The sequence below is a fragment of the Oryzias melastigma genome, linkage group LG7 (genome assembly GCF_002922805.2).
Source record: "Oryzias melastigma strain HK-1 linkage group LG7, ASM292280v2, whole genome shotgun sequence".
NCBI classification, from domain to species: domain Eukaryota; kingdom Metazoa; phylum Chordata; class Actinopteri; order Beloniformes; family Adrianichthyidae; genus Oryzias; species Oryzias melastigma.
Genome location: NC_050518.1, coordinates 20124119 through 20136107, shown reverse-complemented (window position 1 = coordinate 20136107; position 11989 = coordinate 20124119). Strand labels below are relative to the sequence as shown.

The 11989-nt window shown below is 40.9% G+C and overlaps 1 protein-coding gene across 2 annotated transcripts in view; it reads right to left on the bottom strand.

The window, feature by feature from the left end:
- The window catches only part of klhl21 (kelch-like family member 21), a 17734-nt gene extending 7213 nt beyond the window's left edge, over positions 1-10521 (bottom strand). Inside the window, exons 1-2 of one of the 2 annotated variants that reach the window (XM_024293595.2) lie at positions 10353-10521; positions 145-1223 (exon numbers count right to left, since the gene is read on the bottom strand). In XM_024293595.2, the coding sequence (XP_024149363.1) occupies positions 145-1171 (1027 nt within the window). In that variant the 5' untranslated portion in view covers positions 1172-1223; positions 10353-10521. Of the gene's footprint in view, positions 1-144; positions 1224-3713; positions 3809-10352 lie in introns of those variants that run through there. The other variant, XM_024293596.2, reaches the window with a different exon arrangement.
- Between the last annotated feature and the right edge of the window lie 1468 nt (positions 10522-11989).

Below are 11989 nucleotides of genomic sequence, written 5' to 3'. Positions count from 1 at the left end.
TAGAGTTAGGGTCAAAGTTGGTCTTTGTGATCAGTTACCTGATAGTAGCAATAAGTAGGGCAAGGACAACTGGAAAGCAAGCGGGGTGACAGATCTGATCACCAGGATTGTGAAAAACCTTAAACCTTTCTTGATAGGACTTACCCGTGACAAACATGTCATTTCCGAGCGCGGCTATGCTGTAGCCTCCACCGAGATGATCAGGGAACTCAGCAAGGTAGCGCCACTGTCCAGTCTGTGGGTTGTAACAGTCCACTGTGACCAGCTCATCACAGTCCTGGTCGCAGCCTCCAACGATGACAAGGATCTCCGCCAGTCCCGTGGACGGCCGCGGTCGCATCCGGTGGCAGGGCCTGTCATGGCGGTCGTATTCACAAGACTGGAAGCTTCGTGCCTCGTTTACCATCCTCAGGCAGGTGGGGGAAAGGTAGACGAGGGGGTCGCTTTCCACGTGGGCCAACAGAAAGAATCTCCTGACGAAGGGGAGTCGGACTTGCTGCAGGAGCTCGGGCCAGTAATGTAGCCGCCGCTTCAGGTCAGCTTTCACCCACCGCACCGCTATTTGATAAACTGTCTCCTCTTTATCCACACAGAGCTCATCATCCGACACAAACTCAAGGAGGCGCTTCCACGGCAAACGCTCAAAGTCTGTCCCTTTAGCTAGCTCCATTATGTTTTTGAGGACAAAGCGGCGCGCACTTGTAGCTAGTTCTCTGCAAGCATAGGCCTCAGCAAAGTCCTGGATCTCCAAACAGTTTGAAACATCCAGCCGCTGCTCCAGGAAAGCACAACAGGCCTCCTTGACCGACGGGAACTGAAACAAATCCGCTGTTTTCAGCAGGAGGTCCACATTATCCTGCGTGACTGTGACCCGTCCGGTGTAGCAGAAGTCCACCAGCAATCCCAAAAGCTCTGCCGACACTTCGTGGAGAACCACTCGGTCCATGACGCTCTCCTTCAGCGTCCCTGCAAACATCGCTCGAAAGTAGGTGCTCGCGGCAGCCAACACGGTGCGGTGACAGTGGAACTCTTTGCCCTCCGCACACAAAGTCACGTCGAAAAACTTGCGCTCGGCGCGGAGTTCGTGGATTCCCCGCAGCAGGTTGAATGCGTGGGACGTGTCAAAGAAGGGTAAGGTGGATGGTTGCGTCTGCAGAACGGGCTTCTCCATCGCTCCGCTCTCTGGGTGTCGTCAGTGGCTGAGCTCTGAGTGCTGATCCGATCTGAAATAGATAAACACAAGATCGAATTCAATTCTTGGTTACCTAAACCGCTTAGTCCCTTTTTGGGTTACGGAGCTGCCGGGGCCTAACCCGGCCACTTCTGGGTGAAGGTAGGGTACACCTTGGACAGGTGCCAGTCTGTCGCAGAGCCACAATCACACACCCATACACATTCATATTCACACCTAAAGACAATTTTAGAGTAATCAATTAACCTACAAAGCATGTTTTTGGACGGTAGGAGAAAACCGGAGTCCCCGGAGAAATGGTGATTTAGTTTCAGGTCCCCCCCAGCCAGGACTTCTTTGTGTGAGGCAAGAGTGCTAATCATTGCGCCACTGTACAGCCCATCTATCTTACCAAGAGATCTAAAAATATTAAATTTCTTAAAATCTGTTTTATGTAGCATAGTTCTTTTTACACTATAGTCTCTACCATTCCCCAAAACAAGTTTTGCATGGAAAAGGGAAAAAACAAACAGGAAAACTTCCTTTTGTTCTGTACTACAAGCCTCTAACAGTTCTTTGGACAACTTGAGCAGATTATAGCTGTTTTTGTCCTAAATCTAAACTAAATTTCAAAGAGGATCCCGAGTTTTACCAGGGGGCTCCTTAGTTCAATTTACTGTCATGAAGCTCTGATGTTACATTTATAACAGCCTTTGCAACGCTATATCAACTCTCATATATGCGGATTTCGGACCTCTGTGTTCACACTGTAGCCTGTATACATCACTGGGCGGCTTGATCCTTCCCCCTTCGTGCTCCAAATAGGAAGTACCTGCTGGCTTCAAGAAGCTGAAATTCCATACCCTTCTACTGAGAGATAGACTGTTATTACTCCATCATTGTATTCATCAGAATACAGGAACCATTTTTGCTCCGATATCTTTCTCTCTTTTTGTTCATCCATTTTTTTTTTATTATATTTTTTTCTTTATTGCAAGTTATTCAAGTTATAAACTGACCAATCAGATGCCCCAGTAAAAGGCATGTGGTGCCCGCTGACTCCGCCTCGAACGCTTGATTGACAGACTCTCCCGTGTCGCTATCATCAGAAGGGGTGTGGACTTTGAAAAAGCTTACCAAGTGGTGACAGTAGTTTCCCTAAAAACATAACTCGGACCCACGCAGACCTATCACAGTCACCTGGCTCCAAATGGTGGCCCCCGGATCACGAAATTGGCTTCATTTAATAATTGCTGTCCGTTTAATAATTGCGGTTTGTGCCCAGCTAGAATGATATGACACCAAGTATTGCATATTTTTTAAAAGAGCTGTGACAGAAAAAGCCTGTAGCGAGATCTGCACTGAATTCCCATTTCACACCAAGCCTCTTCAAACTGTGGGTGACAGACAGACGCTAGTAAACAGCAGCCAAAGACAAACACTAAAACGCTGCGTCCAGCTTGTCCAGTGTGAGCACTGTATGCTGAAACCGTATTCTTGAATACGCATTGAGCAGGTTCTTAAATGTGCGTCACATGACAAGTGTAGACGTAGCATAAGGACTATCTGATCTGAATGTTCACTTCAGGTATAAAACATCCCAAATGCTAATTAGGGACTGAAATAGTATCAAATCAAAACCACAGATCCACAGTAAAACAGCTTAGGAGTTGATGTGTGGTTGTCAACACTTTGCATCATAGCCGCGCCTCTCTGAAAGCCGGATATCAAGTTTGATAAACTATGACTTTTACATTGCCATCAGAAATATAAAGTTTGGCTTTAAAAAAGTCACTGAAGGATAATATTGCAACAACAAGCAGTTGAATAGTGCTGGGAGTACAGTTATTGCTCCCCAACAGCCAGTTGAGGTGGCTACAGCATCTCTTTCAGATGCCTCCTGGGGGGGTTTTGGGGCATAGGGAGGAAGCCCCGGGGAAGACCCAGAATGAGCTGGAAGGATATGTCTTTCAGTTGGCCTTGCAGCGTCTTGGGAATCTCTGGACGAACTGAAGGAAGTTTCTGTGGAGAAGGAAGTCTGGGCATCCCTGATTGACTCCAGAAAAGTAGAAGACAAATGGATAGATGGGCGGATGAACAGACAGATGCGCAGATTCCAATAGCCTCTTAGCAACTAATAGGCAGTCAAAAGAGTCCGTTTCAAGATCTGGGAAATGTCTTTAATAATCAGGGATTTTTCTTAACAGGCCTGCTGGAATAGTTGGAGAAACGGGATGAACGAGGCTTTAGTGACAAAGCTTGCCATTAAAAACAGAGCAAAAATGTCCAGCAGTATTTTAGAGATGAAAGTCAGACCAAAAATAACTTCAGGAAAGAAACATATTTGAGGCGATTTCTACGCTATTTGATACCAACCAGATACTCATAATGAATCAGACATTTTTACGTTCTATACCCTATAATCCCTTATCCTGCTGTTTTAGACGGTTGTATTAGTAGAGATTAAAACCATCTAAAGTTGGGTAAATAAGTCAATATCACAAGAAAATGATCAGACTTTGAAAATCCACGTTTCTCCTACCTCACAACAAGCTCCTCCAGGAACGTTTGCCGATTGAAATGTCAGTTTTTAACAGTCTAGGACCTCCGACAGCCAAGCTTGAGTCTAAAGACCAGCTCCTTAGAAACTGAGCTCGCTTGTGGTCTGGAGCTATAAATACATGAGCAGAATCCATTTCCAGACAGGAGTGGGGGTTGGATTTTGGGGAGAACACCTAACAGGCAGCGAGCTGGAGCTAACGCTGACACTGGGGTGTCTATGTGGGCGCTCGGTGTGAGTAAGGAGTCTTTATAAGAGGAGCCAACAGAGCTGGGCCTCCTCATATCGCAGCTTCCTGTAAATCTCCAGACATGTGGAGGTGAATCACCGGATGAGCATAGGTTTGATCGTACACAAAAAGGACGAACTCGGAACTAATTCAATTCTTTATTTGGTACGACTTCTCTACAGATGTTGGCTCAGACAAAAATGACCAAAACATTCTTAATTATTTTGCTAATCATCCGTGCTGAATTGCTGGAAGAGGGGAATGTCGATTGGCAAGTAGAAGTCTACATTAAATCCCTCCATAAGCTCCTGTGTATTTTGAGAAGCGGGATCTGTATAAAAACACACAGGTGTCCTCTTGCAGAGATTTGTTTAAAGGTTGTTTTAAAGCCCCTGGTTTTCTGGCCAAAGGACAGCCCAAATTCCACACCGTGCCGCGGTCCAACAGCCGGGCAAAGGGTCAAACCGGGCCTCTAGGAGGTCAAACAGTGCCCGATAACTCTTGCACAGTCCTTACTACCATTTCAGTGCCATGTCAGGAATTCGGTTAAATTGTTGTCTAAAGATGGTGAAAAGCAGATTCTTTGGTGATTATAGAAAAACAACTCTTGAAAAAAGTTTAGGAATTCTGTTTGTTGCTGTGTCCCCTGCCACAGGTTAAAAATAAAACTTGTTTACACCAACAGATGCAAAAATGTTTCACTCAACAACTGGAAAATATGTTTTAATGATTAAAACTTGTCAGATATTAAAATGACCTGAAGCTAAACAAAATGGAGTTCCTATGAGAGGTTTTAAAAAGACCATACCATAAAAAATAAACTTATTGAGCTTTTAAGTGTATTATAGTCTGCACTTGGGGGGATGAAGGACGCGAGCGGCGCCCTGCGACGGCCCCAGCCGCGGAACGTTCCTCACTATAAACAACCCCAAAGCGGTATTTGATCCATTCATGCATTTCTGAATATTCCTCAAAAAACTGCGCTCTAAATAGCAGCCCCTCCCATACCCACAAAAATGAGCGGGTTCTCACGTGCTTACATCACAAGTTAAGAACTCCCCCCTCCAGGAAGAGTCTGCTCCGCCCCCAGGCTAACACCTGCACTTTCTCTGCAAAGCTAGCAGCTCGTGCTAGCAGTGTTCAACAATAAAAATACTAACCTGTTGGTCAAAAAATATATATATATTGCCATCTTTAAATTTAGTAAAAAAATGTCTTTAGTAAAAATTTTCTAAGGATTGTTTTAAAAAAAAAATAATAATAATGATACATGTATGGGTTTTGTATTTTTTTTCCACCCAAGAAATGATATTAACACTATACGGTCTTCCTTCATTTATCTTGGGAGTTACAGTCCATTCCAAAAATAACCCTCAAAATGCGAAATCTGTGAAGTACCATTACAGATTTTTTAACCCTTGATCTCTCGGGTTCTAGATGACCCCACTCTTATATTGATGTGTGATCCCTCCCAGGACAAAGGGGGACAGGATTTTATGTCTGCCATGGACACCAGAGAAGATAAAAATCCTTGAAAAAGTTCAGCGTGTTGTCTTGTGGGGTCCAGATGACCCTACTTTTAATGTAAACACGACTAAGATAGCACATGGCTGTAAAATAACTCACTACAAGTAATAGCCTTTTCTCTGACAAAATTTTAACATTTTCACACTTTTCTGTCTTGTTTAAACTCTCAAAGTTCAACAAAGAAAAATAAGTTCAGTATCATAGAATGAAAAAGATCTGATCGTGAAGATTTATGCAAACATGGCAAACTGAACGCATTCTGTACAGGGGACAGGACAGGTTGATTGACAGGGTCTACAGACTATAAGGATATTGGACACAGTAAGCAGCTAAAACAAAACAAAAAAGAACACAATATTTTACTGAAAAAAGGAGTAAAACCAGGAAAGGATAAGGCAACATTTAACAAATGCTGCAATCCAGAGGAGAGTCTGGACTTTCATCCATTTACCTCAGAAAACACAATAAACTGCTAACAATTTTGCTCTTGCAGCATAACATTTTGCCACAAAAATCAATATTTTCTTCAAGAAATTCTTCTTATTTGAAATTATTTTAACCCATTAAAGCCATCAAAATGTGTATAGATTTCAACAGTATGGCGTTGAAATGAAACCAGGAGTCACACTTGACTGTAGTCTCTGCATTACAGTGAAAAGAAAGTAAAAACTGTGTTGCTCAGGTCAAACCACAGCTAACTGAACTGCAGTTCCTTTAGAAAAAAAATAGAGGAGAATAATAGAAAAAAAAAGGAGCAGAGGCGTGGAAATAATCTGACCACAGGAACACACAATCACAACATTCAACAACACAATGACAGACTGTGGACTTTTTCCTTGTGTGATAATAGCCGGAGCTAACCTCCTGACCTCCTGAACCGACTGAGATACAAAAAGTCATGTTCCTGTTTACCATCTTCCAATTCAACTTCAAAAACAGAAGACCTGAATCAACAAAAATATGATCCCACTTAAATATTAATAATAACTGCAGCCATGGCCCAAAGAGAATCTGTGCAGAACTGACACGTTCAGTCATAGAGTAACAAAAGAAGACTTTGGGAGGGACTCTGCAGCAGAGCAACATCTTGAGTAATAAACCCACAAGATCCGCTTTCAAGAACTGAATTACTTGCAGATGTCTTCAATGAGAAAAATAACAACAACATGGTGGTTTTACATGTAGGTAAAGATGTGGAGTTTGCTCTATTTTTGGTTCATATTCCTAACTGGTCATCCAAACGTGTCTTAGATTGACCAGACATTTTTTAACTTCGTAAGGAAAAACTATAGTAAAAATAAAAAATAAAAAAATATTTTTTTGTGTTTAAATTTGAAGCTTTTGGGGTAATTGATCTTCTGACATGGATGGTGTATATTTGTATAAACCCTTTTGTACTTTATGCTAAACTTGATAGATTATGTTTGTGTACATATATATATACACATTTTTTTTTTGGGAGGGGGCAGACGGAAAAGTAGTTGAAGTCGGGGGGGTGGGGGGTTCAGAGAGGCTAATGTCTGCATCACTTTCTGTCAATCAACGGGTGGCTCCAGCAGCTCCAGCAGCTTTTCCATTTTTTTTCCAATTGAAATGCTCATTATACCGGACCAGAACGTACCGGACACTAAGGGGAAACGAGGCTCTAGACCGGGGTTCAGTTTACCTTGGGGGTCACTGAAAGCAGAGTCTGGCTTAAGCTGCGCCGTATGGGGTTCAATTTGTGCCAAAAATATGTTTTTGCATCTTTGGTGCTTTGTCTATGTCTACTGAACAAGTTTATGGAGTATTTTTTCATGTCTATCTATGTACTACTGAACAATATATCTCCTATGTGTCCTGTGAAACGACTGGAGCTAACGACATTAGCAACTGTTGCATGGCCCTCCATGGGTCTGAACATCCCAAAAATCTACAGTACTCATCCAAGTTACCCCTCGCACAGATACATCTGACTAAGGCTTTAGGTATAGATGTCCATAAGACCAATGTAATGTTTACCCAACCGTTAACCAGTTCTGACCAGCTAACTGTACGAACAACACCAGCTGGTTCTGGTGAACGTCATCTTCAACATCTTGTACTTTCAGATATTCTTCAACATTTATGCTCCATTCACTCTACACTTTTTCACTTAAGTCATCATCAACAAATCGTGTTTCTGCAGGATGGAGTCTGTGAAGAAGCTGATCTCGTGTCGACAGCGAGCCTCAAACATCCAGCTTCTCCTCGGGTCCGTCTGTTCTCACTCAGCACCTGGCAGGTTTGGAACGATGCCGTGTAAAGACAGCAGCCGTCTCTGCGTCGGCCGGCAGCAGAGCCCCATCCTCCACAGCACAGTGTGTCCTGCCCTTAAAAAGGCAACCGCACACAAACGCCTCATTCCCTGCATAGAGGGGAAGGCCGGTGCAAAGGCAACGCTCTGACAGGACGGAGATAGATTCAGGGATGCAGCAGTTCTCGATGTAATCAGTGGAGGGGGAAAAAAAAGCTTAAAAGCAACAAGAAAAACTGAAGCTGAAATAAAATTGCCTCATATAAAATTAGGCACAATTTTACTGTTGACGCATTTTAAGAATTTTAACCTCTACAAGGTAAAAGTTAGTGTTCTAGTATCAGATTATTCATTAACTCAGTTCACGTCTGTGAAGCTACGTTCACAATACTCTCAACAAGACGCATTCAAGTAACCACGTTCGATGACAAGTCTATGTAAACGTATGTAAATGGGCATTTCAGGTCATGCAATCTGCAACACAAGTTCCTACAATCGTTTTTGCGCTCTAGGTACAAAACCATTGAGCGCACGTTGAAACTTCAACCAGTCGAACGTTGACTAATCAGGGACACCTGTTGGGTAGTGGTGCATGGGCCGAGTCCTTTTAAATTTATGAAAAAGTCAACCATTTTTAAATTGATCATGAAGGACAAATTCGTCATAGTGTGAATGCTTTACAGCAGGGTATCAAACTGGGGGCCGGCGGTCCATTTGTGATAGTTGATAGTTTGCAGCCCCAGCTTTAATATGAAAGTTCAATGTCTACTACTAAGCAATATCTTCTGCTTGTCTATCCTTCTTTGACGATAGCTTTATATTTGCTTCGTGATGTTTCAGCTTTATGCTTTAAATTTTGTATTTGTTATTGTCGTGGGATCTGTTCATCAGAAAAGTCCTTGCTACCATCGTTAGCTCCAGTCGTTTCACAGGACACGCAGAAGATATTGGTTAGTAGTACATTGACATGAACAAATGCTCATTAAATTTGTTCACTAGATATATACAATGGACCAAAGATATAGACAGTGGATGCAAAACCATATTTTTTGGCACAAATGGAACCTCATACAGCCCAGCCCCTGCCAGACTATATTTTATGGTTTTTAGGATTTTAACGCAGTTTATGCAATATTTCATCCCTATTGAAAATGAATGGGAGATCCTTTTTGAAACTCAAGCAATCTTACTATAAAAACATTCATTCGTTCAACATTTTTCAGAACATTCCTGCTTGTACTTTTGGTATTCGTATATTTAGCTTTTTGATTTTTTATTTTATTTTATGTACGGTAATTGCGCTTTGAGACCTTTGCAATAGGGATCACAGAAGTCATGGTTCGGATCGTGTCATGGTTTTAGGGTCACAGTTCAGATCATTTTTTGTATCAGTAAAATGTGAAAAACAAAATAGTAAAAACAAGCAAATAGAAGCCTAAAATTACCTTTGTGAAAAGCTTTAAACATATATTAGAGAAAGCATATATAAAGTACTTCTAAGCTTAAATATACACTCACACATCTTTGAACTTGACGTAAACAACAAAGTAAAAACATGCCGTTTCTGATTACATTTACACGTCTGGAGACCAGATCTACAAAAATTGAAAGAAAAGAATGCTGAATAGGCCAGTTTTCCCCTTGGACTGAACCATGACAAGTGATCTTTACGGATCACGGATTATCTCGTTGATACAGAAAATGAAAACAGCGACCACTTCCAATGAAAGTCTATGTAGATGCGTGTTTCAGACTTCAATATTCAATAGTATTACGTTCGAGGGTAGCTACCAAGTTTTTACAACTGTTTTGTGGCTCTATCTACAAAATATGTAGCCATTGGACATGCAAAATCACTAAGCCTCTTCTAGCTGTAGGATAGTAAACAAAAAAGAAGAAGAAGAAGCCCCTCCCTGCTGGTCTAGTGTGAACACAAACACATTCTAGCTTAAGAATTTTTACGTTTTTTTTTTTTTTTTGTTTGTTTGTTTTTTGTCCTGTTTAATTACATTTTTCGAGCAGAATTCAATGGCAGATAAAGTTGGCTGAAAATTCACAGAAATCTTGTAGCGCTAGCATAACATGTCAACCTAGAAAAAAAAAACATTTTTTGTATAAAAACAGCTTTAAAGCTTATCCTGCTTCAGTGATGAAATGTGCCAGTCCTGCAGCCATCACTGAAGCATTAATCATCACTCACTTTGACTGAAAGGATCATAAAACACATCCCTACTATTATCCATCTGTGATCCACATTCAAATATGCACTATCTGATGCTGGATGAGTCAACAAATGCAAATAAAGTGAGGCTTAAACTGTTGACAACTTTTAATCTGCTTATAGGCTCTGTGTTAAACTGATATACTAATTATCATCCTCGTACTGTTTTTAGTAACATCGAAAATACAGTAACGTTGCCTTTTGAAGGCTGTTTTGTTGCATTTCAAATGTTCAAGGCCGCCAGCGAACATCAAAGTGGTCATCCGCATACGAAGATCCTAACCATGATTCATAGCGGGACATCGCGTTCCGCCTAAAACCCGAAAACCTGCGGTAAAACCCCGCACACATCTGTATCCGACAACTCACCAAAGTGTTTCCAAAGCCAGCGAGTGCAGCTTATGGAGAAAAGAGCGAGAAGAGCTTCCGAACTGAGGTGAAATGAAAGTTTGACGCCGCGCGGAGGTCGGCCTCTTCATCGCCATGATAGCTGAGGCAGCTGGAGATGCTGCCTTCACGTACCCTCGTAAATGTTGGTCGAAACGAAGCAGAGCAGTAAAGTCAGTTTTTTCTAGAAAACAAATAAACAAAACGCTCTAACCTACTAAATACAGATTGTGATTATTGTTTATTTATCTTTATTCGAACGCATGTACACAAATTCTCATAATATTAAAGTATATATACGTTTAAAAAAAAGATAATGACAAAATAAAAAGGGATAAAAGGAATAGAACCAGACAAGCAGACCTTCAGACTTGGAAAAAATAAACTCAAAAATTATTCAGGATGCGACAGTTAGAAATAAAAGAAAAGAAACGTAGCTCTAATACAGTTGTTGCATATAATAATAACAAATGTACTGGACATTTGGGGTCTATTCAGACTGGAAAATTAAGTCATTTAGTCCAGACCAAGTCTGCTGAATTAGGTCCTGATTGATTCTTGAACATTGTGTTTGGTCTGTATTCAGACTGGCATATTCTAGATCTGGAATCGGCAACCTTTAAGAGTAAAAGAGCCATTTGGGCTCATTTTCTACCAATCAAAACCTAGAAGGTGCCACACAGTCTTACTTTACCCTTTAGGAAATTTGGAATTGCAATCATGACCTTCTTTTTTTTAAATATTTTTTTTTGTCATAAACAAAAGCAAAAACATAAAAAGAATCTAGCACCTCTCTATAAAGTTATTTTTTTAATTCATTTGACAGAAGCTTAAATAACTTATTTTCAAACTAAAAGACGCTCCGTGCCAAACAGGATCATCTCAGTGCATCTCTGGGCAGCTAGTAACCAATGTTGTGCAGCATAAGATAATATGTGCTTTGAACACATAAAAGATCAAACTTTTTACCAAATTTTACTTTGCATATAAAATCTGAGCATTCTGGAGGTAGCGTTGAGCAAACAAGATGTCTTCAGGTCAACAGGGATGTAAAAACCTTTATCATCTATGTGCACCTCAGCCATCAACTATACATGTAACCAATCTAAATGTAATAAATGCTAATTAAGTCATCCTTACTTTAAACAAAAATGGTATTTTATTTATCTTTTATTTATTTATTTTTGTTCTATTTTTTCCCCTTTTTGTCCTCAGCAGTCTTACACTGGTGGGTTTTGTTATTTTAGTTTAAAGTTGGTAGTCTTAGTTTGCGGGCTTTGTTTATTAGTTTTCTTGAGGTAGTTTTGGTTAGGCAGCCCTCTCCATTTCTGTTTTGAACTAAAACCTGTTAGAAACAACATGACAAAAGATCTCTTCAGTGATTGGCCTGAAATTACAATCAGTCCGATTAGAAAAAAAAAATTAGACCACCTCAAAAGATGGGTCAGAGAGCGGCTCCTGGTCCTGCACTGCACTGCCAAAAAAACTTTCCCTAAATCCCTCAACCACATCAGAAGTATAGATATATATATATTAGTTGCAAAAAAATCTGTTATTAACAAGGCTCTAGTGTTTTATTCATTTCATGGTTAACTGCACCTGGCTGCAGTTAATTTTCC